The following is a 24,519-nucleotide window of genomic DNA, read 5'->3' on the forward strand; positions in this document are numbered from 1 at the left end:
GAAATTTCTTCTCACCTCAATTCTAAAAGATTTACCCCTTATCCTCAAACTATGACACCTCGTTCTGCACTCCCCCACGAATGGGAACATTCTTTCTGAATCTACCCTGTCTAACCCTGTTCGAATTTTGAGATATTTTCTATGAGATCCCCTCTCACTCTTCTAAACTCCAGTGAATATAATCCTAACCTACTTAGTCTCTTCTCATATGACAGAGGACATCCTTCCTCAGATAAGGACAATGCAGTTAGCTGCATAGTGTCGGGGGATTAGCAGGATAAGGGCCTGTGTGGGGATGTTGTTGGTGCAGGCTCGATGGGCAGAATGGCCTCCTTCTGCACTGCAGGTATTTAGTGATACGTTTATTACCCCTGGGTTTGGGGGGATGATGGGTGAGAGTTTAGTTGTGTCGGAGTTTGGGGGTGAGAGGGTTTAGTTGTACTGGGGTTTGTGGGGGTAAGGGTTTAGTTGTATCTGGGTTTGGGAGTCAGAGGGTTGTATCAGAGTTTGTGTGTGCGGGGGGTGGGGGTGAGGGTTTAGTTGTATGTGCTGCTCAGTTTGGACTAGCTTTGCTTTGCTGCTTTAAGGAAGAAATTGTCTTCAGTCAGACTGACTGTCCCTCCTCAGTATAGATGTGTCTGCACTGTTTGCTGGCACACTGCCCAGTGCCTGGGGTGCAGATGGATGGTCTGCTGTGTGCTGTTCTATTGCATCGTCTGAACAGATCAATCAATTTACTCAATGGCTTAGAAAGCGAATAGACAAAAACTTTGTGAATATGAAAAAACAGAGACAGGGTTCAAAAAACCCGGGTACATCGAACCAAAGAGCAAAGAAAACTGCAGCACAGGAACAGGCCCTTCGGCCCTCCAAGCCTGCACCGACCATGCTGCCCGACTTAACTAAAACCCCCTACCCTTCCGGGGACCATATCCCTCTATTCCCATCCTATTCATGTATTTGTCAAGATGCCCCTTAAAAGTCACTGTCGTATCCGCTTCCACTACCTCCCCCGGCAACGTGTTTCAGGCATCCCCCCACCCTCCGTGTAAAAAAAAACTTGCCTCGAACATCTCCAATAAACTTTGCCCCTCACACCTTAAACCTATGCCCCTTAGTAATTGACTCTTCCACCCTGGGAAAAAGCTTCTGACTATCCACTCTGGACACGCCCGTCATCATCTTGTAGACTTCTATCAGGTCACCCCTCAACCTCCGTTGTTCCAGTGAGAACAAACCGAGTTTCTCCAACCTCTCCTCATATCTAATGCCGTCCATACCAGGCAACATCCTGGTAAATCTTTTCTGTACCCTCTCCAAAACCTCCACATCCTTCTAGTAGTGTGGCGACCAGAATTGAACACTCTTTTCCAAGTGCGGCCGAACTAAGGTTCTATAAAGCTGCAACATGACTTGCCAATTTTTAAACTCAATGCCCCGGCCGATGAAGGCAAGCATGCCGTATGCCTTCTTGACTACCTTCTCCACCTGCATTGCCACTTTCAGTGACCTGTGTACCTGTACACCCAGATCCCTCTGCCTATCAATACTCTTAAGGGTTCAACCATTTACTGTATATTTCCTATCTGTATTAGATCTTCCAAAATGCATTACCTCACATTTGTCCGGATTAAACTCCATCTTCCATCTCTCTGCCCAAGTCTCCAACCGAACTATATCCTGCTGTATCCTCCAATGGTCCTTAGTGCTATCTGCAATTCCATCAACCCTTGTGTCGTCCGCAGACTTACGAATCAAACCAGTTACATTTTCCTCCAATTCATTTATATATATTATAAACAGCAAAGGTCCCAGCACTGATCCCTGAGGAACAACACTTGTCACAGCCCTCCATTCAGAAGTGCATCCTTCCACTGCTACCCTCTGTCTTCTATGACCGAGCCAGTTATGTATCCATCTTGCCAGCTCACCTCTGATCCCCTGCGACTTTACCTTCTGCACCATTATGCCATGAGGGACCTTGTCAAAGGTCCACTGAAGTCCATGTAGACAACATCCACTGCCCGACCCTCATCAATCATCTTCGTCACTTCCTCGAAAAACTCGATCAAGTTAATGAGACACGACCTCCCCTTCACAAAACCATGTTGCCTCTCGCTAATACGTCCACTTATTTCCAAATGCGAGTAAATCCTGTCTCGAAGAATCCTCCAATAATTTCCCTACCACTGATGTAAAGCTCACCGGCCTGTAATTCCCTGGATTATCCTTGCTACCCTTCTTAAACAAAGGAACAACATTGGCTATTCTCCAGTCCTCCAGATGAAGATCCTCAGAATATTCTGCAGTCTCGATGAGGCCACCGGTTTTGAATTGACCCAACAAAACAACGAAACAAAAGAAAAGCAAAATCTGTAAAATGTGCACCTCAGCCTCAATAGTGATGCGGTTACCAAAACACGCAGGTCCAGGGAAGAGACCCGCTGATGGGGGGTCAGTGGCAAAACGCTGAGCAGCACACCTACGTTTTGCACACTTATACCTCTTCCTCCTTTTTTTTCACAGTAACTTCATTGCCGTGTTAATGTAAGCTTACTCGTGTCAGTAATAAATAGACTAAACTTCCTCTCACATCAACACACTATAATCAGCACATTTCCGGGTTTCCCGGTCACATGGTCGTCACACAGGCAACTCCATAGTTAAGAAAGCCCCACCAACGTCTCTACTTCCTCAGAAGACTAAGGAAATTTGGCATGTCAGCTACGACTCTCACCAACCTTTACAGATGCACCATAGAAAGCATTCTTTCTGGTTGTATCACAGCTTGGTATGGGCTCCTGCTCTGCCCAAGACTGTAAGAAACTACAAAGGGTCGTGAATGGAGCCCAGTCAATCACTCAAATCAGCCTCCCATCCATTGACTCCGTCTACATTTATCACTGCCTCGGAAAAGCAGCCGCCATAATTAAGGACCCCACGTACCCCAGATTTTCTCTCTCCCACCTTCTTCCTTCGAGAAAAAGATACAAAAGTCTGAGGTCACGTATCAACCGACTCGAAAACAGCTTCTTCCTTGCTGCCATCAGACTTTTGAATGGACCTACCGTACATTAAGTTGATCTTTTTCTACACCCTGGCTATAACTGTAACACTACATTCTGCACCCTCTCCTTTCCTTCTCTATGTACGGTATGCTTTGTCTGTACTGTGTGCAAGAAACAACACATTTCATTGTATACTAATACATGTGACAATAATAAATCAAATCATTGGTGTACTCTGGCAAGTTATCTGAGGCTAAGATTAATAGAAAGTTGTACTCAAGACATAAATGTACCTGTGACTGCTTCAGTCAGGGGAAGAGAGAAGATGTACGGGTTAGGTTGATTGGCCATGACAAATTGTCTCTTTGTGTCAGGGGGATTAGCAAGGGTTGCGGGGATAGGGGCTGGGTGGGATTGTTATCAGTGCAGACTCAATGGGTCCAATGGCCTCCTTCTGCACTGTAGATTCTATGATTCTATGAAGGGTTGATGACTCGTGGGCACAGATTTAAGGCAATTGGCGAAAGCAGAAGGGGTGACATTTTAATACAAACCTGTTAATGCAATGAAATGGTTTGGATTTGGAATGCGCCGCCTTGTAGGATAGTAGATACAGGTTAAATAGTATCTTCACAAAGGAATTGGATAAGTATTGCAGGGAGATGGGCAAAGAGCAGGATAGTGGAATTAGCTGCATTATCTTTGTAAGTTTTAACACAGATTTGATAGACTGAATGTGCTTTTCTATAATTGAACAAAAACTGTAATGAGATCTGGAGCCAAGTGGCCCCAGTGGAACCCATACTGAGCCTGGGTGAACAGGCTATTGGCACTGCAGCCTGGATATTGCCAGGGCCCATAGCCTGTGCTGTATGCAGCGTGCTCAGCCGTTTCATGATATCCCATGCAGTGAATCAAATAGGCTGAAAACGGGGCCTGTGATTATTGGGAACCTCAGGAAGAGCCACGATGGTTAGTGTTGGGGGGGTAGTGAGTTTGTGCTGTTGATTAGTCTGTGTGGCCTATGTACTGGGGGTGTGGGGGGGGTGTGGGGGGTTACGCTGGAGGGGAGAGAGGGTTGTGTGTTGAAGTAAATGCTGTCTGCAGTTTCTAAATTTAGAAAGCTGTTTCTGAGGGATGTTGGTTTGTAACGACATTGATTTTTCGCAATACAAATAGTTCTGAATGTCATGACTTTTCTTTGCCTGCAGTTTATTTGTCATGAGTTGTGAAGCTGTTTGAGTAGAGAATCCTTACTGACATCAGTAGATGCTGTAGGTTTAATGTTTAGATTTGTCATTTAAATAACTTAGTTGCAGACAGCCTCCTGGGCACAGCAGCGTTAGTCTCATACCAGAGTTTACTGCTGGCCTGTGTTTTAAGCGTGTTGGAACCAGCCCTGTTTGAACTCTCTTCTGTCGAGAATTGTGAAGCTGTGCTTTGAGAACTATTGCTCTCGTGTTCCATTGGGATTGTCGCTAGTTGTGGAATTTGTCCCATCACTCTGTAACTCCTCTCTACAATGTAACTTAATACTGAGGCTGGGATTCTCTGACCTCGCCCATGGCTGGGATTCTTCGACCTCGCCCGCGCCTGCCACTGCTGTGAATGGAGCTAGAACATAGAAAAAATACAGCACAAGCAGGCCCTTCGGCCCACAAGTTGTGCCGGTCACGTCCCTTCCTACCTAGGCTTATATATAGGCTTACCTATAACCCTCAATCCTATTAAGTTCCATGTACTCATCCAGAAGTCTCTTAAAAGACCCTATTGAGTTTTCCTCCACCACCACTGACGGCAGCCGATTCCACTCACCCACCACCCTCTGAGTGAAAAACTTACCCCTGACATCTCCTCTGTACCTACTCCCCAGCACCTTAAACCTGTGTCCTCTCGTAGCAACCATTTCAGCCCTGGGAAAAAGCCTCTGAGAATCCACCCGATCTATACCTCTCAACATCTTGTACACTTCTATCAGGTCTCCTCTCATCCTTCGTCTCTCCAAGGAGAAAAGACCAAGCTCCCTCAACCTACCCTCATAAGGCATGCCAACCAATCCAGGTATTGGTTGGTGAGCACCAAATTCCCCATTCTCGCTGGCAGCGGTGGCTGGTCAGAGGTCAGAGAATTCGGTCTCAGTGTCTCCCTCCCTCTACCTCACCTACTTCTCTCTGGACTCGAGTTCCATGCTGTGGAGTGTGAGGATTCTCACCTCTTCCTGACCTATTTCTTTAGCTAGGATTCTAGGTGGGGAACCAAGCTGTTAACCAAAGCAGATATCAACAAAATATCCTCACACCGGATACCAGGTGATGTAATGGTATTGTTGCTGGCTGATTAATCCAGAGGCCCAGAGTACTGCTCTGGTGACCTGAGTTCAAATCCCACCTATGGCAGATGGTGAAATTTGAACTCAATAAAAATCTGGAGTTGGAAGTCCAATGATGACCGTGAAACTATTGTCAATTGTTGTAAAACCCATCTGGAAATCTGCTTTCCTTAACCTGGTCTGGCCTACAGGTGACTCCAGATTTTACAGCAATGTGGTTGACTAAAACATCATGAAATGCCTTCTGAAATGCCACTCAGTTTAAGGGCAATTAAGTATGGGCAAAGACTCGCAACAGTTACACAAAGCAGTTTTATGTATTGGAAGCACTTTGTAAAGAACCTTTGGTACAGTACCAGCAAAACAACTTCTGAACATGGACAGAAGGATGGTTGGAGAGCAGGGGGAGAAAGCAAGTCAAACCCTTATAGAACTGGGAAATGTGTTGGAACCGCCAACATTTACAGCATACAGTAATATATATATATAAAAAATACTTTGAACACAGAAACAGGACATTTGCCCCAACTGATCCCTTGTCAGTGTTTACACTCCACACAGGTTTCCTCCCAGCCTATTTCAGGTAATCAAACAAAGAACAAGGAAAATTACAGCACAGGAACAAGCCCTTCGGCCCTCCAAGCCTGCACCGACCATGCTGCCCGACTTAACTAAAACCCCCTACCCTTCCGGGGACCATATCCCTCTATTCCCATCCTATTCATGTACTTGTCAAGACGCCCCTTAAAAGTCACTACCATATCCGCTTCGACTACCTCCCCCGGCAACAAGTTCCAGGCACCCACCACTCTCTGTGTAAAACATCTGCCTCATACATCTCCTTGAACTTGTGCCCCCTAGTAATTGACTCTTCCACCCTGGGAAAAAGCTTCTGACTATCCACTCTGTCCATGCCTCATGATCTTGTAGACTTCTATCAGGTCTCCCCTCAACCTCCGTCACTCCAGTGAGAACAAATCAAGTTTCTCCAATCTCTACTCATAGCTAATGCCTCCATACCAGGCAACATGCTGGTAAATCTTTTCTGTACTCTCTCCAAAGCCTCAACATCCTTCTGCTAGTGTGGTGACCAGAATTGAACACTATATTCCAAGTGCGGCCTAACTAAGGTTCTAAAAGCTCAAATCCATTCTGGTAGCGGTGGGATGCGAACCCACGCCTCTGCAGAGACTGGAACCTTAATCCAGCACCTTAGACCGCTCGGCTACGCTACCACGTATCAGTATATCCTTCTATTCCTTTCTCCCTCATTTGTTTATATAGCATCCTCTTAATCCATACAGCTGGCCTCCTTAAAGTAGCAAATCCTATGTTCTAACCACTCTCTGGATAAAGATGTTCCTCTGAATTCCCTATCGGATTCATTAGTGAGTATTTTATATTGATAGTCCCTAGTTCTTATCTTGCCTGCAAATGAGAGCCTCTGAATAAAAGGATACATTCATCACTAAAAGCTGCGTCAGAGGGTCACATGGTCATTAATAAATGCAAAGCAATAGATTTTATTTCTAAGGGGATGGAACTGAAAACTGGGAGAGTTGCGCTGAAGCTGTATTGAACCTTGGTGAGATTACATTCAGAGAGTACTGCACGCCTTCTAGGCCCCCGATTATAAAAAGGCATTGTAGTGGGTGCAGAGAAAGCTCAAGGTGCCAGGCAGCATTTGTGGTGGAGAAAGTGAATTAATCGCTGGAATTCTACCACCCCGCCTGCCTCAGAATCGGAGCGGGCGAGGGGCAGACAATGGAAATGTCTGTTGTCCTTGGGTGGGATTTTCCGGTCTTGCTCGAGTGAGGTTGTTAAATCCCACCTAATGATTTAGGTCAGTGACCTTTCACCAGTCAACTCTGTTTCCCTTGCCACAGATGCTTTCTGATCTGCTGCATATTTCAGCACTTTGTTTCTAAAGTCTTCACTTGAAAGACTTGAACACTGATACGCTAGTGCAGCGCTGAGGGAGTGCTGTAATGATGCAGGAACTATCTTTCGGATGAGAAGTTGAACTGAGGCCCTGTCTGCTCTGTGTAAAAGGTCCCATGGCAGTATTGACGATGAGCAGGTGGGTTGGGGTGAGTTAAGCCCATTGGCACGGCCAATGTTATCCTTCAATCAATAACACACAAGCAGATTATACAGTTTTTCTCTGTGGGATCTTGCTGAGCAGAGGCTGATTGCTGCATTTCCAACATTACAACACTGACTTCAATTCAAAGCCATTTCATTGGTTGTAAAGTGGAATGTGCTAATCTCAATAAATATGCCATATAAATGCAAGTCTTCTTTCTCTCTCTTCCAGAGAAACTGGTTTTTCCAGCCTGTTCAATTTTTTCTGATAGTTATAGCCCATAGTTTGGTCTCATTCTTGTTTGCACTTTCTCCAGTGCCTCCATTAACTATTTATATTATGGAGACTAGAACGTTCGCAGCACTCCCAAGTGTAGTCTAACCGAGGCTCTATACAGCTTTCCTACAACATCCTTGATTAAATTCCATCCCTCGAGAAATAACACAGTGCTTTGTTAGCAGTTGTTTTTATGGCTTTATGAACCTGTGCAGCTACCTTTAGTGACTGTTTCTACAGAACCCTGGATTTCTCAGTTCATCGAATCCATTTAGACTCTTGACTCTGAGGCCAGAATTCCAGCCCATGCCTCCCCGTGGGTTCTGAAGTGGGCGGGGTGGAATTGCATGGATGGGACTCCCACCATCCTGACCCAGATACAATTTTACCATGGGATGGGCAGGGCTCGGATAGGAAGCCTGCCCATGCCCTGACTAAGGCTTTTAAGTAGCCCCTGAATGGCCATTTATGACCTTTTCCTGCCCTGCCTCAATTTTTAGGCTGGTCGACACCCAATGGCTAAACTGAAAAGGTTCTCAATTTCAGTTTTGGGCGGGTGAGGGGGGTGCTGGGGGGCGGGGGGGGGGGGCCTCAATCAGTAGGCCCGTTCAGACTGGGGCATCTTCCCTCAGGAGCCTGGAGTTGTGGCCCTCCCTGCTCCCCCCACATGCCCCGCCCTGTCCCAGAAGTACGGTCCTGGCACTTTGTCTCGGGCATCGCATTGCAGTACCTCTTCCAGCCACTGCAGCGCTCTGCCTGGAGGGGCAATCTGATTGGCTGACAGCTCTCCAAGACGACACTTCCATTCAGGGGCGGACGGACCGCCCACTGCCGATGAAAACTCAACTGAGCGGAAAAGAGCCTTGGGCCTCTGAGTCGGCAGCAATGCGTTTCCCGCTGACTCTCAGGGTGCCAAACATTTGCCAGCCTGAAAATTCAGGCCTTATTTTCCAAAGGATATATGACCTTCCTATTCGCACCATTAAAATATATTGCTTCATACTTACCAATAATGTGGTTTATTTGCGTTTCTTTCTGCAGCTTTGTTAATGATTTCCATTATGTTATTGCAGTCTTCTGGACATTCCCCAGTTTTTTGTCATCTGCAAACATTGGAATTGTAATTCAATTCCAGATCATTTATATATTTAATTAATTTTATGCGGTGTGGGCATCGCTGGCAAGGCTAGCATTTATTGCCCATCTCTAGTTGACCCTCAGAAAGGTGGGTGAGCTGCCTTCTTGACCCGTTGCAGTCGCTGAGGTGCAGGTACACCCACAGTGCTGTTAGGGTGAGAGTTCTAGGATTTTGACCCAGCGACAGTGGAGGAATGGCATTATATTTCCAAGTCTGGATGGACTTGGAGGGGAACCTCCAGATGGTGGTGTTCCCTGTATCTGCTGCTCTTGCCCTTCTAGATGGTAGTGGTTGTGGGTTTGGAAGGTGCTGCCTAAGGAACCTTGGTGAGTTCCTGCAGTATATCTTGTAGATGGTGCCCACAGCTGCTACTGAGCATCAGTCGTGGAGGAAACAGATGTTTGTGGAAGGGGTAGCAATCACCGGGCTGCTTTGTCCTGGATGGTGTTGAGCTTCTCAAGTGTTGTTGGAGTTGCACCCATCTAGGCAAGTGGAGAGTTATCCAGCACACTCCTGACTTGTGGCTTGTAGATGGTGGACAGGCTTTGGGGAGTCAGGAGGTGAGTTACTTGTCGCATTTGTTTGATTTGTGGTCTTTGATTTGTTTGCCACCAATCCACAGGCTCTAAAAATCTTTACAAAATAATTCAAACTCTGACTTGGTCAGCTGAGCTATTGTTTACCAGTGATTCCTGCTTTGCTTCATCTGCTCGTTCATTCTTTGCAGCTTTGGGCCTTAAGTTTACATTTGGGGGGGGGGCACCCAAAGTCAGTGGGGTGGGAGTGGATGTGAAACCTGCCCCCACCTGAGATTGCATTGTTAATGAAATATTCCACTGGCTGGCCAGTTAACACTGTTCCACAGGAGCAGGCTGAGGGTAAGGGAGTGTGTTTCTGCATTTGATTTATTTATTTATTTTTCAGTTAAATTTGTATAAAAAATCGGAGTTTTTTTTTTCCAAAACAGGAAGTAGGCCCAGGAGAAGCCTGCGAAGGCTTTTTTGGAGGGTTTAAAAGCAGGCAGCACTTTTGAGCGGGCAGCGTCGGGAGCGGGCAGTGGAGTGAGTGGGAAGCAGAGTGAGAGCTGTAAGGGCTTTGGCTCACAGGGCTTCGGGGAAAGGGCGAACCGGGTAGGTTTTTTTTTCCATTCCTATAAAGGAAAAGGGTAGCTATGAGTGATAGGCCAGATTGTTGCTTTCGGTGTGGGATGTGGGAGTCCCTGGAAACACCTAGCCGCCCGGAGGTTCACATTTGTGCTAGGTGCATAGAACTGCAGCTCCTGAGGGACCGCGTCAGGGAACTGGAGCAGCGGCTTGATGACCTTAGTCTAGTCAGGGAGAATGAGAGACAAATAGACATGAGTTATAGGCAAGTGGTTACACCGGGGCCTCAGGGGGAAGACACGTGGGTCACAGTTAGGAGGAGTAAAGGTCATAAGGGTAACGTACCAGAGAGTATTCCAGTGGCTGTCTCTCATAATAGGAAGGGCTCGGTGACAGGTGTGAGAGGGGAGGGGAGTGAGCAATTAGTGGTGGTATATTGTTTTGGAGGGGGACAACCACAGGTGACCCCAAGTATATTGTTTTGGATAGTGTGGAGGAGGATGACTCTCCAGGGGTAAGCCACAGTGACCAGGTCACTGGCACACAGTCAGGCTCTGTGGCCCGGAAAGGAAAGAGAGGGATTAGGAGAGCAATAGTGGTGGGGGACGCGACAGTTAGAGGCACGGACAGGCGATTCTGTGGGTGCAAACGGGACTCCAGGATGGTAGTCTGCCTACCTGGTGCTGGGGTACTGGATGTCTCCGAGCGGATAGGAGGCATATTAAAAGGGGAGGATAAAGAAACGGATGTCATTGTACACATTGGTGCAAATGACGTAGATAGGAAGAGCAGGGGGATCCTACGAGAGCAATTCAGGGAGTTGGGAAGTAGGCTAAAAAGTAGGGCCTCCAGGGTGGCAATCTCTGGGCTGCTCCCAATACCTAGGGCCAGTGAGGCTAGGAATAGGGAGATAATACAATTGAACGCTTGGCTAAAGGACTGGTCCAGGAGGGAGGGCTTCATATTCCTGGATCACTGGGAAGTTTTCAAGAGAGGAGGGCACATGTACAAGAAGGACGGGTCACAACTAAATTGGAAGGGCACGAACATCCTGGCTGGGAGTTTTGCTAGTGCAGTTCGGGGGGGTTTAAACTAATATGGCAGGGGGGTGGGGATCAAAAAATTATGTCTACAAGTGTAGAGGCTGGGGACGAGCTTGGGGCCAGGACAAGGCTGGCAAAGAAGAAGAGTACTCTGGGGGAGGATGACCTCACTGGGCCTGGAGGTCTGGAGTGCGTCTACTTCAATGCAAGGAGCGTAGCAGGTAAGACAGACGAACTTAGGGCCTTAATGCTGACGAGGAATTTGGATGTGATTGCGGTGACAGAGACTTGGTTGAAAGAGGGACAGGACTGGCAACTGAATATTCCAGGGTACAAGTGTTTTAGGCGAGACAGAGGAGGGGCCAAAAGAGGTGGGGGAGTAGCAGTATTAGTTAGAGAGCATATTACAGCGGTGCAGAGGGAGGACAATTCAGAGGGGTCGTGTAACGAGTCACTGTGGGTGGAGCTCAGAAACAGGAAGGAAGCAGTCACTATGTTGGGGGTATACTACAGGCCACCCAACAGCCCAAGGGAAGTGAAAGAACGGATATGTCAGGAGTTAATGAACAGGTGCAGGAAAAATAGGGTTGTTGTAGTGGGAGACTTCAATTTCCCTGGTATAGACTGGAAATCACGTAGGGCTGGGAGTCTGAATGGGGAGGAATTTGTAAAATGCATACAGGAAGGTTCTTTGGAACAATATGTAGATAGCCCGACTAGAGACGGGGCTATACTGGACCTAGTACTGGGGAATGAGCCCGGTCAGGTCTTCAAAGTTTCAGTAGGAGAACATGTGGCAAATAGTGACCACAATTCTGTTAGCTTTAGGATAGTGATGGAAAAGGATGAGTGGTGTCCCAAGGGTAAGGTGTTGGATTGGGGCAAGGCTAATTTTAGTGGGATTAGGCAGAAATTGGCAGCTGTTGATTGGGAGAGGCTGTTTGAGGATAAATCCACATAGAACATAGAACATAGAAAGCCACAGCACAAACAGGCCCTTCGGCCCACAAGTTGCGCCGATCATATCCCTACCTCTAGGCCTATCTATAGCCCTCAATCCCATTAAATCCCATGTACTCATCCAGAAGTCTCTTAAAAGACCCCAACGAGTTTGCCTCCACCACCACCGACGTCAGCCGATTCCACTCACCCACCACCCTCTGAGTGAAAAACTTACCCCTGACATCTCCTCTGTACCTACCCCCCAGCACCTTAAACCTGTGTCCTCTCGTAGCAACCATTTCAGCCCTTGGAAATAGCCTCTGAGAGTCTACCCTATCCAGACCTCTCAACATCTTGTAAACCTCTATCAGGTCACCTCTCATCCTTCGTCTCTCCAGGGAGAAGAGACCAAGCTCCCTCAACCTATCCTCATAAGGCATGCCCCCCAATCCAGGCAACATCCTTGTAAATCTCCTCTGCACCCTTTCAATGGCTTCAACATCTTTCCTGTAATGAGGTGACCAGAACTGCGTGCAGTACTCCAAGTGGGGTCTAACCAGGGTCCTATAAAGCTGCAGCATTATCTCCCGACTCCTAAACTCAATCCCTCGATTAATGAAGGCTAGTACGCCGTACGCCTTCTTGACCGCATCCTCCACCTGCGAGGCCGATTTAAGAGTCCTATGGACCCGGACCCCAAGGTCCTTCTGATCCTCTACACTGCTAAGAATGGTACCCTTCATATTATACTGCTGCTTCATCCCATTGGATCTGCCAAAATGGATCACTACACACTTATCCGGGTTGAAGTCCATCTGCCACTTCTCCGCCCAGTCTTGCATTCTATCTATGTCTCGCTGCAACTTCTGACATCCCTCCAAACTATCCACAACACCACCTACCTTGGTGTCGTCAGCAAACTTACCAACCCATCCCTCCACTTCCTCATCCAGGTCATTTATGAAAATGACAAACAGCAAGGGTCCCAGAACAGATCCCTGGGGCACTCCACTGGTCACTGACCTCCACGCAGAGAAAGACCCCTCCACAGCCACTCTCTGCCTTCTGCAGGCAAGCCAGTTCTGGATCCACAAGGCAACAGCCCCTTGGATCCCATGCCCTCTCACTTTCTCAAGAAGTCTTGCATGGGGGACCTTATCGAACGCCTTGCTGAAGTCCATATAGACCACATCCACCGCTCTTCCTTCATCAATGTGTTTGGTCACATTTTCAAAGAACTCAACCAGGCTCGTAAGGCACGACCTGCCCTTGACAAAGCCGTGCTGACTACTTTTGATCATACTAAACTTCTCTAGATGATCATAAATCCTGTCTCTCAGGATCCTCTCCATCAACTTACCAACCACTGAGGTTAGACTCACCGGTCGGTAATTTCCCGGGCTGTCCCTGTTCCCTTTCTTGAATATAGGGACCACATCTGCAATCCTCCAATCCTCCGGAACCTCTCCCGTCTCCATCGACGATGCAAAGATCATCGCCAAAGGCTCCGCAATCTCCTCCCATCTGGCATGTGGGAATGTTAAGGAACAGTTGTTAGGGCTGCAGGATAGGCATGTGCCTGTCAAAAAGGATAGGAAGGGTAGGATTCGAGAACCGTGGATAACCAGGGAAATTGATGGATTTATCAAAAAGAAAAGAGAGGCGTACGTTAGGTCCAGGCAGCTAAAAACGGAGGGAGCTCTGGAGGAATACAAAGAAAGTAGGAAAGAACTCAAACGAGGAATTAGAAGGGCAAAAAGGGGTCACGAAATGTCCTTGGCAGACAGGATTAAGGAGAATCCCAAGGCATTTTATTCATACGTTAGGAACAAAAGGGTTGTCAGGGAAAAAATCGGACTTCTCGGGGACAAAAGTGGGGAATTATGCTTAGAGCCCAAAGAAGTAGGGGAGATCCTAAATGAATACTTTGCGTCGGTATTCACAAAGGAGAGGGATGTGTTGACTGGGAGTGTCTCGGAGGGGAGTGTTGACCCGTTAGAGAAAATCTCCATTACAAGGGAGGAAGTGTTAGGTTTTTTAGGGAATATAAAGACTGACAAATCCCCAGGGCCTGATGGAATCTATCCAAGGCTGCCCAGGGAGACGAGAGATGAAATCGCTGGGCCTCTGATGCAAATCTTTGTCTCGTCACTGGACACAGGTGAGGTCCCAGAGGATTGAAGGGTAGCTAATGTGGTCCCGTTATTTAAGAAGGGTAGGAAGGATAACCCGGGAAATTATAGGCCGGTGAGCTTGACGTCCGTGGTCGGGAAGTTGTTGGAGAGGATTCTTAGAGATAGGATGTATGCGCATTTAGAAAGGAATAACCTCATTAACGATAGTCAGCATGGTTTTGTGAGAGGGAGGTCATGCCTCACTAACCTGGTGGAGTTTTTTGAAGAAGTGACTAGAATGGTTGATGAGGGAAGGGCCGTGGATGTCGTCTATATGGACTTTAGTAAGGCGTTTGATAAAGTCCCTCATGGTAGGTTGGTGCAAAAGGTTGGATCTCATGGGATAAAGGGGGAGGTGGCTAGATGGGTGGAGAACTGGCTTGGTCACAGAAGACAGAGGGTGGTAGTGGAAGGGTCTTTTTCCGGCTGGAGGCCTGTGACTAGTGGTGTTCCGCAGGGCTCTGTATTGGGACCTCTGCTGTTTGTGATTTATATAAACGATCTGGAAGAAGGTGTAACTGGGGTGATCAGTACGTTTGCGGACGACACGAAAATGGCAGGACTTGCAGATAGTGAGGAACATTGTCAGAGGCTACAGAAGGATATAGATAGGCTGGAAATTTGGGCAAAGAAATGGCAGATGGAGTTCAATCCAGATAAATGCGAAGTGATGCATTTTGGTAGAACTAACGTAGCGGGGAGCTATACGATAAATGGCAGAACCATAAAGGGTGTAGATACACAGAGGGACCTGGGTGTGCAAGTCCACAGATCCTTGAAGGTGACGTCACAGGTGGAGAAGGTAGTGAATAAGGCATATGGCATGCTTGCCTTTATAGGACGGGGCATAGAGTATAAAAGTTGGGGTCTGATGTTGCAGTTGTATAGAACGTTGGTTCGGCAGCATTTGGAATACTGCGCCCAGTTCTGGTCGCCACACTACCAGAAGGACGTGGAAGCTTTAGAGAGAGTACAGAGGAGGTTTACCAGGATGTTGCCTGGTATGGAGGGGCTTAGTTATGAGGAGAGATTGAGTAAACTGGGGTTGTTCTCACTGGAAAGACGGAGGATGAGGGGTGACCTAATAGAGGTGTATAAAATTATGAAAGGCATAGATAGGGTGAACGCTGGGAAGCTTTTTCCCAGTCGGTGGTGACGTTCACAAGGGGTCATAGGTTCAAGGTGAAGGGGGGGGGGGTTTAACACGGATATCAGAAGGACATATTTTACGCAGAGGGTGGTGGGGGCCTGGAATGCGCTGCCGGGCAAGGTGGTGGAGGCGGACACACTGGGAATGTTTAAGACGTATCTAGATAGCCACATGAACGGAGTGGGAATGGAGGGATACAAAAGAATGGTCTAGTTTGGACCAGGGAGTGGCGCAGGCTTGGAGGGCCGAAGGGCCTGTTCCTGTGTTGTATTGTTCTTTGTTCTTAACGGCTAACCAGCGTGAAACAGGCTCTGTGAAAGGCTGAGTGTTGCCAAGGAGGGTGGGTGACGGGAAATGGGAGCGTGTGGGTTGGCACTTTCAACGTGGCCCTTGGGGGACAGCTGCTGAAGAGCTGTCTGAGGGAGCTGCTGACACTAAAATAAATGTCAGCGGAAAAACTGCACCACAAGTGTCTAGGCAGCAGAATCATACACGGACCTCAGTCCTCAGATACACTTGTTCATTTAATTTGATCCCTGACTTTCATCTCACCCTGGATTGAGGTTGCAGCTAAAATGTAAAGGTTGCCTTGATAATTGTAAAGGCAGAGGGACAGCATAAAATCCCAGTCAATTGCTGCTTAATTAATTTAATTGACTTCTTTATTGTTCGTGGATAAATTTCCGACTCTCACCCACCGATTGAAATATCACATGAGGGAGCAGTGACATGCACCTGATGTCTTCTCGCACAATTTTACACGCTTAAAATCCTGTCCCCTGTACCTAATGAAAGTGCAACATCAGCCTGCTGTATGTTTCTGGAGGTTTCACATTGACCTCAAATAGATCTCAGTCCTGGACCATCACAATCTAATCCTTGTTGTTTTGTTTTTACAGAGCTGATCTGGGAGTTGGTGACTATAAGGTAAGCATTCTAAGCAGAACCAAACATATTGATCTAAATCCTCCTTCAGACAGTGAGGGGAAGGGGGGGTTTATAGCGTAGGAACAGGGGGGATTATATTGTGGTTCAGGTCCATATTGTGGGGATAGGGGAGTCTATATTGTGGTTAGGTTGATATTGCAGAGATATGGGAGTTTACATCGCAGTTAGTGTTTATATTATGGGGGGATAGGAGAGTTTATATCGTGGTTAGTGTTTGTATTGTGAGGATAGGGGACTTTATATTGCATTAGGGTTTGTAGTCTTACGTCAGTGGTAGGAAAATTATTGTAAACAATTCTGAGGGACAGGATTGATCCACACTGGGAAAGGCAAGGATTGATCAGGGATAGTCACCAAGGGTCCAGCACCCTGTCTAACTAACTTAAGGTTTTTGAAAAGGAAACTAAATATATTGGTGGGGATAGCACAGTTGATGTGATTTACATGGATTTCAGCAAAGCCTTTGACAAGGTCCCGCATGGAAGGCTGGTCCAAAAGGTTCGAGCCCATTGGATCCAAGGCAAGTTGGCAAATTGGATCCAAAATTGGCTTGTTAATAGGAAGCAAAGAACGACGGTGGTGGGTTGCGTTTGTGATTGGAAGCCTGTGACCAGTGGTATACCACAGGGTTCAGTGCTGGGACCCTTGCTGTTTGTTATGTACATTAGACAGGATCTCCCACCAACAAACCCATGGCGACTATCCCTGATCAATCCCTGCCTTTCCCAATGTGGATCAATCCTGTCCCTCAGAATTGTTTCCAATAATTTTCCTACCACTGACGTAAGACTACAAACCCTAATGCGATATAAAGTCCCCTATCCTCACAATACAAACACTAACCACGATTTAAACTCTCCTATCCCCCCACAATATAAACTCTCTTAGATGTGAGTGTAGAAGGTATAATTAGTAAGTTTGCAGATGACACGAAAATCGGTGGTGTTGTTGATAGTGAGGAGGATAGTCTGAGGTTACAGACGGACATTGATCAGCTGGTAAATTGGGCAGAGCAATGGCAGATGGAATTTAATCCTGATAAGTGTGAGGTGATGTATTTTGGGAGATATAATAAGGGTAGGATTTACACAATGAACGGTAGGTCCCCAAGGAGTATTGAGGAGCAAAGGGACCTTGATGTACAATTCCATAGATCCCTGAAGGTGGCAGCCCAGATAGGCAGTGAGTGAAGAAGGCAAATGGAATGTTTGCCATCATTAGCTGGGGCATAGAATATAGGAGCGGGGAAGTCTTGGTACAACTTTAGAAAACATTGGCTAAGCCATTGATGGAGCACTGTGAGCAGTTCTGGTCACCACACTATCGGAAGGACCTGATTGCACTGGAGAGGGTGCAGAGGAGAGTCACCAGGATGTTGCCTGGGATGGAAAATTTCAGCTATGAGGAGAGACTGGATAGGCTGGGTTTGTTTTTCTGGGAGCAGAGTAGGCTGAGGCAGGATCTGACAGAGGTATACAAAATTATGAGAGGCACAGATAGGGTAGATAATAAAAATCTTTTTCCCATTGCAGAGATGTCTAAGATGTCTAAGACCAGAGGGCATAGGTTTAAGGTGAGGAGGGGACCTGAGGAAGTTTATTTCACCCAGAGGGTGGTGGAAATATGGAACATGCTGCCTGAGAGGATGCTGGAGGCAGGGACTCTCCCTCAACATTTAAGAGCAGCTGAATGAGCACTCTAATCGCCAAGGCATTGCAGGCTGCGGACCAGTGCTGGTAAATGGGTTTAGTATTGATTAGTATTGATGGTTAGCATAGACATGGTGGGCCGAAGGGCCATGTGTCAGAGGAAGCGCTGGGATATTTGCACAACTTCATCCACAGTGAGATTGAAGTTACTGTCAGTGATGTGTTCCTGGATCCAGCGAGGCAGCATCGTCGTTTGTCAGTTTTTCCTCGAATGCCTCTTCCTAAATATTGAGCAGCGCGTCTCATTGCATCAAAGGTCAGGAAGCCATTCTCATGGATTTGGAACTGATCCCGTGCGTATTCTAAACGGGCTTTCAAAATTCTGTTCTTGAACCTCCGCAGTTCCTGATGTGTAGGTGCACCAACAGTGCTGTTAGGGAGGGAGTTCCAGGACAGTGAAGGAATGGCGATATATTTCCAAGTCACGATGGTGAGTGACTTGGAGGGAATCAAGGTTCTGAATGTTGTTGGAACTGCACCCATCCGTGCACACGTAGAGGATTCCATCACACTCCTGACCTGTGCCTTGTAGATGGTGAATAGGGTTTGGGGAGTCAGAAAGTGAGTTACTCACCGTAGGATTTCTATCCTTTGAGCTGCTCTGGTAACTACGGTATTTATATGGTGAGTCCAGTTTAGTTTCTGGTCAATGGTAACCCCCAGGATGCTGAAAGTGGGGGATTCAGTGATGGTAATGTCATTGAATGTCAAGGGGCGATGGTTAGATTCTCTCTTGTTGGAGATGGTCATTGCCTGGCATTTGTGTGGTGTGAATTTTATTTGCCACTTGTCAGCCCAAGCCTAGGTATGGTCCAGATCTTGCTGCATTTGAACATGGACTGCTTCAGTATCTGAGGAGTTGTGAATGGTGCTGAACATTGTGCAGTCATCAGCAAACATCCCCACTTCTGACCTTATGACGGAGGGAAAGTCATTGATGAAGCAGCTGAAGATGGTTGGGCCTTAGACACTCCCCTGAGGGACTCCTGCAGAGATGTCCTGGAGCTGAGATGACTGACCCTCCACAACCACAACCATCTTCCTATGTACCAGGTATGACTCCAACCAGCGGAGAGTTTTCCCCCTGATACCCATTGATTCCAGCTTCGCTAGAGCTCCTTGATACCACACTCGCCTGATGTCGAGGTCTGTCACTCTCACCTCACCTCTGGAATTCTGCTCTTTTGTCCATGTTTGAACCAAGGCTGTAATGAGGTCAGGAGGTGAGTGACCCTGGCGAAACCCAAACTGGGTGTCACTGAGCAGGTTATTGCTGAGCAAGTGCTGCTTGATAGCGCTGTCGATGACCCCTTCCATCACTTTACTGATGATCAAGAGTAGACTGATGGGAGGTAATTGGTAGGGTTGGATTTGTCCTGCTTTTTGTTTACAGGACATACCTGGGCAGTTTTCCACATTGCTGGAACTGGGCTGGAAGAGCTTGGCTAGGAGAACGGCAAGTCCTGGAGCACAAGTCTTCAGTACTATTGCTAGAACATTGGCTGGGCCCACAGATTTTGCAATATCCAGTGCCTTCAGCTGTTTCTTGATATCACGTGGAATGAATTGAATTGGCTGAAGACTGACATTTGTGATTCTGGGAACCAATGGAGGAGGCTGAGATGGATCATCCACTCGGCACTTCTGGCTGAAGGTTGTTGCGGATGCTTCAGCCTTACATTTTGAACTGATGCGCTGAGCTCCTCCATCATTGAGGATGGTGACAAGAACAGAAAATGCTGGAAAATCTCAGCACGTCTGACAGCATCTCTGGAGACAGAATAGAGCCAATGTTTCGAGTCTGGATGACCCTTTGTCAGAGCTCAAAGCAAAGAAAATCAGAAGAGATTTATGCTGAGTGTGGTTGGGGAGGGCTGTAATTGGACAAAGGGAATGTAAATGGTGATGAAGAAAGGTGCTAAAAGTGATGAGAATGTGTGAATAGCAGAACAGAGGTACAGACTGTTAAGGGACTGCCTGTGGAATGTGGCAATTGCCCTGAAAGAGTGAGGGTGGGGGGTAGTGTTGGGGGCAAGATGGAGAGTGAGAATGGAGAAGTGGAAAAATGGAAGTGAGAATGAGGGATGGTAAAAATGGACGAATGATGCAGCTTTCTTCATCATCATTTACATTCCCTTTGTCCAATTACAGCCCCTCACCCTCACAGTATCAATCTTTTCTGATTTTCTGTTACCTCTGCGAAGGGGCATCCAGACTCGAAACGTTGGCTCTATTCTCTCTCCGCAGATGTTGTCAGACTTGCTGAGATTTTCCAGCCTTTTCTGTTTTTGTTTCAGATTCCAGCATCCGCAGTGTTCTGCTTTCATATTGAGGAGGGGATATTTGTGGAGTCTTCTCCTCCAGTGAGTTGTTTAATTGTCCACTACCATTCGTGACTGGCAGGACTGCAGAGCTTAGATCTGATCTGTTGGTTGTGGAATTTAAACTTGGGGTTTATATTGTGGGGATAGGGAGTTTACTTCACAGTTAAAATGCAAAAAGATTGTGGAGTGGTTTGTGCAGCCAGCCAATGTTTTGTATTTTGATATTGCCAATGTCACTAATCCAGTAGAAATATCAGAGTATCCATTTATTCAGCATCGTAGCAGGGGAATATTGCAATCCATCTGTGCTTCTGTTTGTGGTATCACACAGAAATACTTGTCATTATGTTTGAAACATCATAAGATTTTTAAAAATCTGCTCTTGTACCTCCTCCTTGTAATAACGCAGCTGTGGTTCAGTCAATCCAAGAATTCCTGGAAGAATTGAACCGAGCCAACAAGTAATTTGAAGTGACATTGCCCTTGTGTTATGGACAAACTGGCAGACGTCAGCTCAATGCCTCTCCTGTTCCCCTCTAGCTGGTACCCCACCCTCACCATCCCGAGCTCAAACCCCCCTCCCCCAGGCTAGCTCCCTCTCTCTCCAGGCGTGTGATTTGTGCAATAATACTGGACAGCTACATTCACTGTAATCAAGGGCATGCGAGGAATAGAATGATTAGATATAAAAGTGGGTCCTCAGCAGTGCTGAAATAGTGCTCAGTAATAATTATAAACTGACAGAAATATTTGTAAGTAATAGGTGGGGCCAGCCGCAAATCTTTGAACCCTGGCAAAGCTGCCAGCATTAATTTTAACAATGACAAAGGTGTACTGATGTACAAAGCAGAAGCAGGCTGGATGATTTGCAGCATTTAGCTGTTGGCTGCCTTGTGTAACAGCTGGGAACAAAGCACTGTTAGTGAACAGGGTGCTAGTAGTGTACAGAGTCAATGTGCTGTGAGGAAGTGGCAGGTATAAGCACTGAAGAACAGGGGGTCCAGTTCAGAAAAAGCATTACAGCACTTCCATAAACAGCTGAGTGTACAGGCATACAGGATCGGTGTGGAATTGGGGGAAACATCCACATGGAATTGATGCCACTCAGGGCAATGTGTACATCCAAGTGGGATTGGTGCCGTACCAGGATGGTGAGGGGAGAGGAGATTGTACCTTTATACTGGATTGGTGCTGGGCAGAGGGATAGTGGGTGTTACCTGCACACGGGGTTGGTGCTGGGCAGAGGGATGATGGGTGTTACATGCGCACAAAGTTGGTGCTGGATAGAGGGATGGTGGGTGTTACCTGCGCCCTGGATTGATGCTTGGCCCTGTAAACATTCCTATTATAGAAGGATAGTGATCAATTAATAGTGATTGATTGGGACTGAGGGGAGTTTTGGACAAGAGATTCAGCACCAACATTGAAAGTTTGCGTGTGTATTTTTAAAACTTGTCTCCCTGTTTTCACCCAGCCCCACCTTTGCTGCTCTCTGCTTCCTCTGTGCGAAAAATGTCTGGAGCAAGCTCTGTTTGGGATCAGGCAGCAGGAACCCTGGCTGCCTTTTCTTGCACCGTACTCTACCAGTCAGCATCCTGCCCCTACTCTACCAGTCAGCATCCTGCCCCTACTCTACCAGTCAGCATCCTGCCCCTACTCTACCAGTCAGCATCCTGCCCCTACTCTACCAGTCAGCATCCTGCCCCTACTCTACCAGTCAGCATCCTGCCCCTACTCTACCAGTCAGCATCCTGCCCCTACTCCTCAAGTCAGAATCCTGATGGGAGCATTGGCATCTTCATTACCATCTGAGTTTGGCAGCTGAGGCAGTATAACTCACACATTATTCCTTCAGAATGATAGAACCCCACAATCCAGGTTTCTTTTTTGGAAACTCTGTGAATGCGGGTGAGGTGCAGTAATAAAATTGATTTCCATATTCATCACTGCTGTTGGGTTGTATTTATTTGACTCTGGGAATTGGCAGTATGTACCTTGAGTATTTACTCACAGTTTTACAAGTTGAAACTATTCAGGACTCAATAATTGGTTGCTGTAAAACTCAGAAGGATTTATTCTGAAACTGTGGTAGATTAGGGTGTGTACTGGTGACTGTGTCTGGACTTGATTGTATTCCAGATTGTATGATACTGGGTTCCAATTGTAGTCTGGAACCTAGCTCTGGCTAGGTTGCATTTTAAGCTGCTGGATTCACTAATCATCCAATCATGGCTTTATTCTGTCAAGAAATATAATTTTTTGTTTCATAAACACCTACCAAATGGATCCTTAATGGAAAATGCTTTAGCTTGCGGACTAATAATCGAATAAATAACTTGGCATTCCCCACTGTGGAAACAGTGTGAAGGAATTGCTCTACACTGAATTCCCTCCTCCAGTGCTACCCTCCCAGCCTCTGGCCTAAAGTGAATGTGAGGGTGGGGGTGAAGGGCAAACGTTTTGGGGCTTGACAGCAGCACTTGATTACAATTCTGAACCCTAAAGTTCCAATGTTGGGTTTAAGGAGAAGCTGTTGTATATTTTGTTGAAGCAGAAAGACTCAGCAAGAAGGCTGAACCATTCATGGTTAAGTAAGGGTGATATCAGAAAGGGCATCTAATGCTGCAAGGATCAGTAGTAGGTATTTAGAAAATTTTATAAACCAGCAGAAGATGGGTAAAAAAAAAGAGAAAAAATTATGATATGAATAAACTAGTAAGAAATATAAAATCCTAAGAACGAGGAGCAGGAGTAGGAAACTTAGACCCTGGAGACTGCTCCGCCATTTAATTCTATCATGGCTGATCTTGTCTTGGTCTCAATTCCACTTTCCTGCCCATTCATGACAGCCCTTCAACCCCTTAATTAAAAATCTATCCACCTCTTCCTTAAATTTACTCAAAGTCCCGACATCCACCACACTCTGGAGTAGTGAATTCCGCAGACTCACCACCCTTTGAGGGAAGGAATTTCTCTGCATCTCTGTTTTAAATCTGCCACCCCCCATCTTAAAACTATGACCTCTTGTTCTAGATTGCATCTCCACATCGAGCTTGTCAATCCCCTTTTTTTATTCATTCGTGGGACATGGGTGTCGCTGGCTGCCAGCATTTATTACAACATTTATCCAAACTCTCTGCTTTCTGTTGATTAGCTAATCCAAGCTAATAACTAACCCCTAACCCCAGGTGAACTCACCTTGTGTCTGAAACTTTTGTCTGCGCCTTCTGGAAGTCCATCTACAGGATCCCCATTATCCACCTTGCTTGTTACATCTTTGAAGAACTCTAGCGAATTAGAGGTTTATAGCATGGAAACAGGTCCTTCGGCCCAACTTGTCCATGCCACCTTTTTTTTTAAAACCCCTAAGCTCATCCCAATTGCCTGCATTTGGCCCATATCCCTCTAAACCCATCGTACCCATGTAACTATCTAAATGCTTTTTAAAAGACAAAATTGTACCCGCCTCTACTACTACCTCTGGTAGCTTGTTCCAGACATTCACCACCCTGTGTGTGAAATAATTGTCCCTCTGGACACTTTTGTATCTCTCCCCTCTCACCTTAAACCTATGCCCTCCAGTTTTAGACTCCCCTACCATTGGAAAAAGATATTGGCTATCTAGCTGATCTGTGCCCCTCTATTTTATAGACCTCCATAAGATCACCCCTCAGCCTCCTATGCTCCAGAGAAAAAAGTCCCAGTCTATCCAACCTCGCCTTATAACTCAATCCATCAAGTCCCGGTAGCATCCTAGTAAATCTTTTCTAGTTTAATAATATCCTTTCTATAATAGGGTGACCAGAACTGCACGCAGTATTCCAAGTGTGGCATTACCAATGTCTTGTACAACTTCAATAAGACGTTCCTACTCCTGTATTCAATGTTCTGACCGATCAAACCAAGCATGCCGAATGCCTTCTTCACCACTCTGTCCACCTGTGACTCCACTTTGAAGGAGCTATGAACATGTACCCCAAGATCTCTTTGTTCTGTAACTCTTCCCAATGCTCCACCATTAACTGAGTAAGTCCTGTCCTGGTTCAATCTACCAAAATGCATCACCTCGCATTTGTCTAAATTGAACTCCATCTGCCATTCGTCAGCCCACTGGCCCAATTGATCAAGATCCCGTTGCAATTGGAGATATCTTTCTTCACTGTCCACTATGCCACCAATCTTAGTGTCATCTGCAAACTTACTAACCATGCCTCCTATATTCTCATCCAAATCATGAATATAAATGACAAATAACAGTGGACCCAGCACTGAACCCTGAGGCACACTGC

General features: G+C 46.6%; 1 protein-coding gene and 1 non-coding gene across 5 annotated transcripts in view; one reads left to right on the forward strand and one right to left on the reverse strand.

The window, feature by feature from the left end:
• The window catches only part of pcgf6 (polycomb group ring finger 6), a 104,461-nt gene that overhangs the window by 25,080 nt on the left and 54,862 nt on the right, over positions 1 to 24,519 (forward strand). For all 4 annotated transcript variants that reach the window (XR_013498960.1, XM_078222981.1, XM_078222982.1 and 1 more), the window contains exon 7: positions 16,149 to 16,176. Coding sequence is in view for 3 of the 4 variants with exons in the window: in XM_078222981.1 (XP_078079107.1) it covers positions 16,149 to 16,176 (28 nt within the window). In the remaining variant the exon portion in view is untranslated. The remainder of the gene's footprint in view (positions 1 to 16,148; positions 16,177 to 24,519) is intronic.
• Positions 6,491 to 6,572, reverse strand: trnal-aag (transfer RNA leucine (anticodon AAG)). The gene has a single exon. It is a non-coding gene; the product is annotated as a tRNA-Leu (tRNA).

This window comes from Mustelus asterias, chromosome 11, assembly GCF_964213995.1.
Source record: "Mustelus asterias chromosome 11, sMusAst1.hap1.1, whole genome shotgun sequence".
NCBI classification, from domain to species: domain Eukaryota; kingdom Metazoa; phylum Chordata; class Chondrichthyes; order Carcharhiniformes; family Triakidae; genus Mustelus; species Mustelus asterias.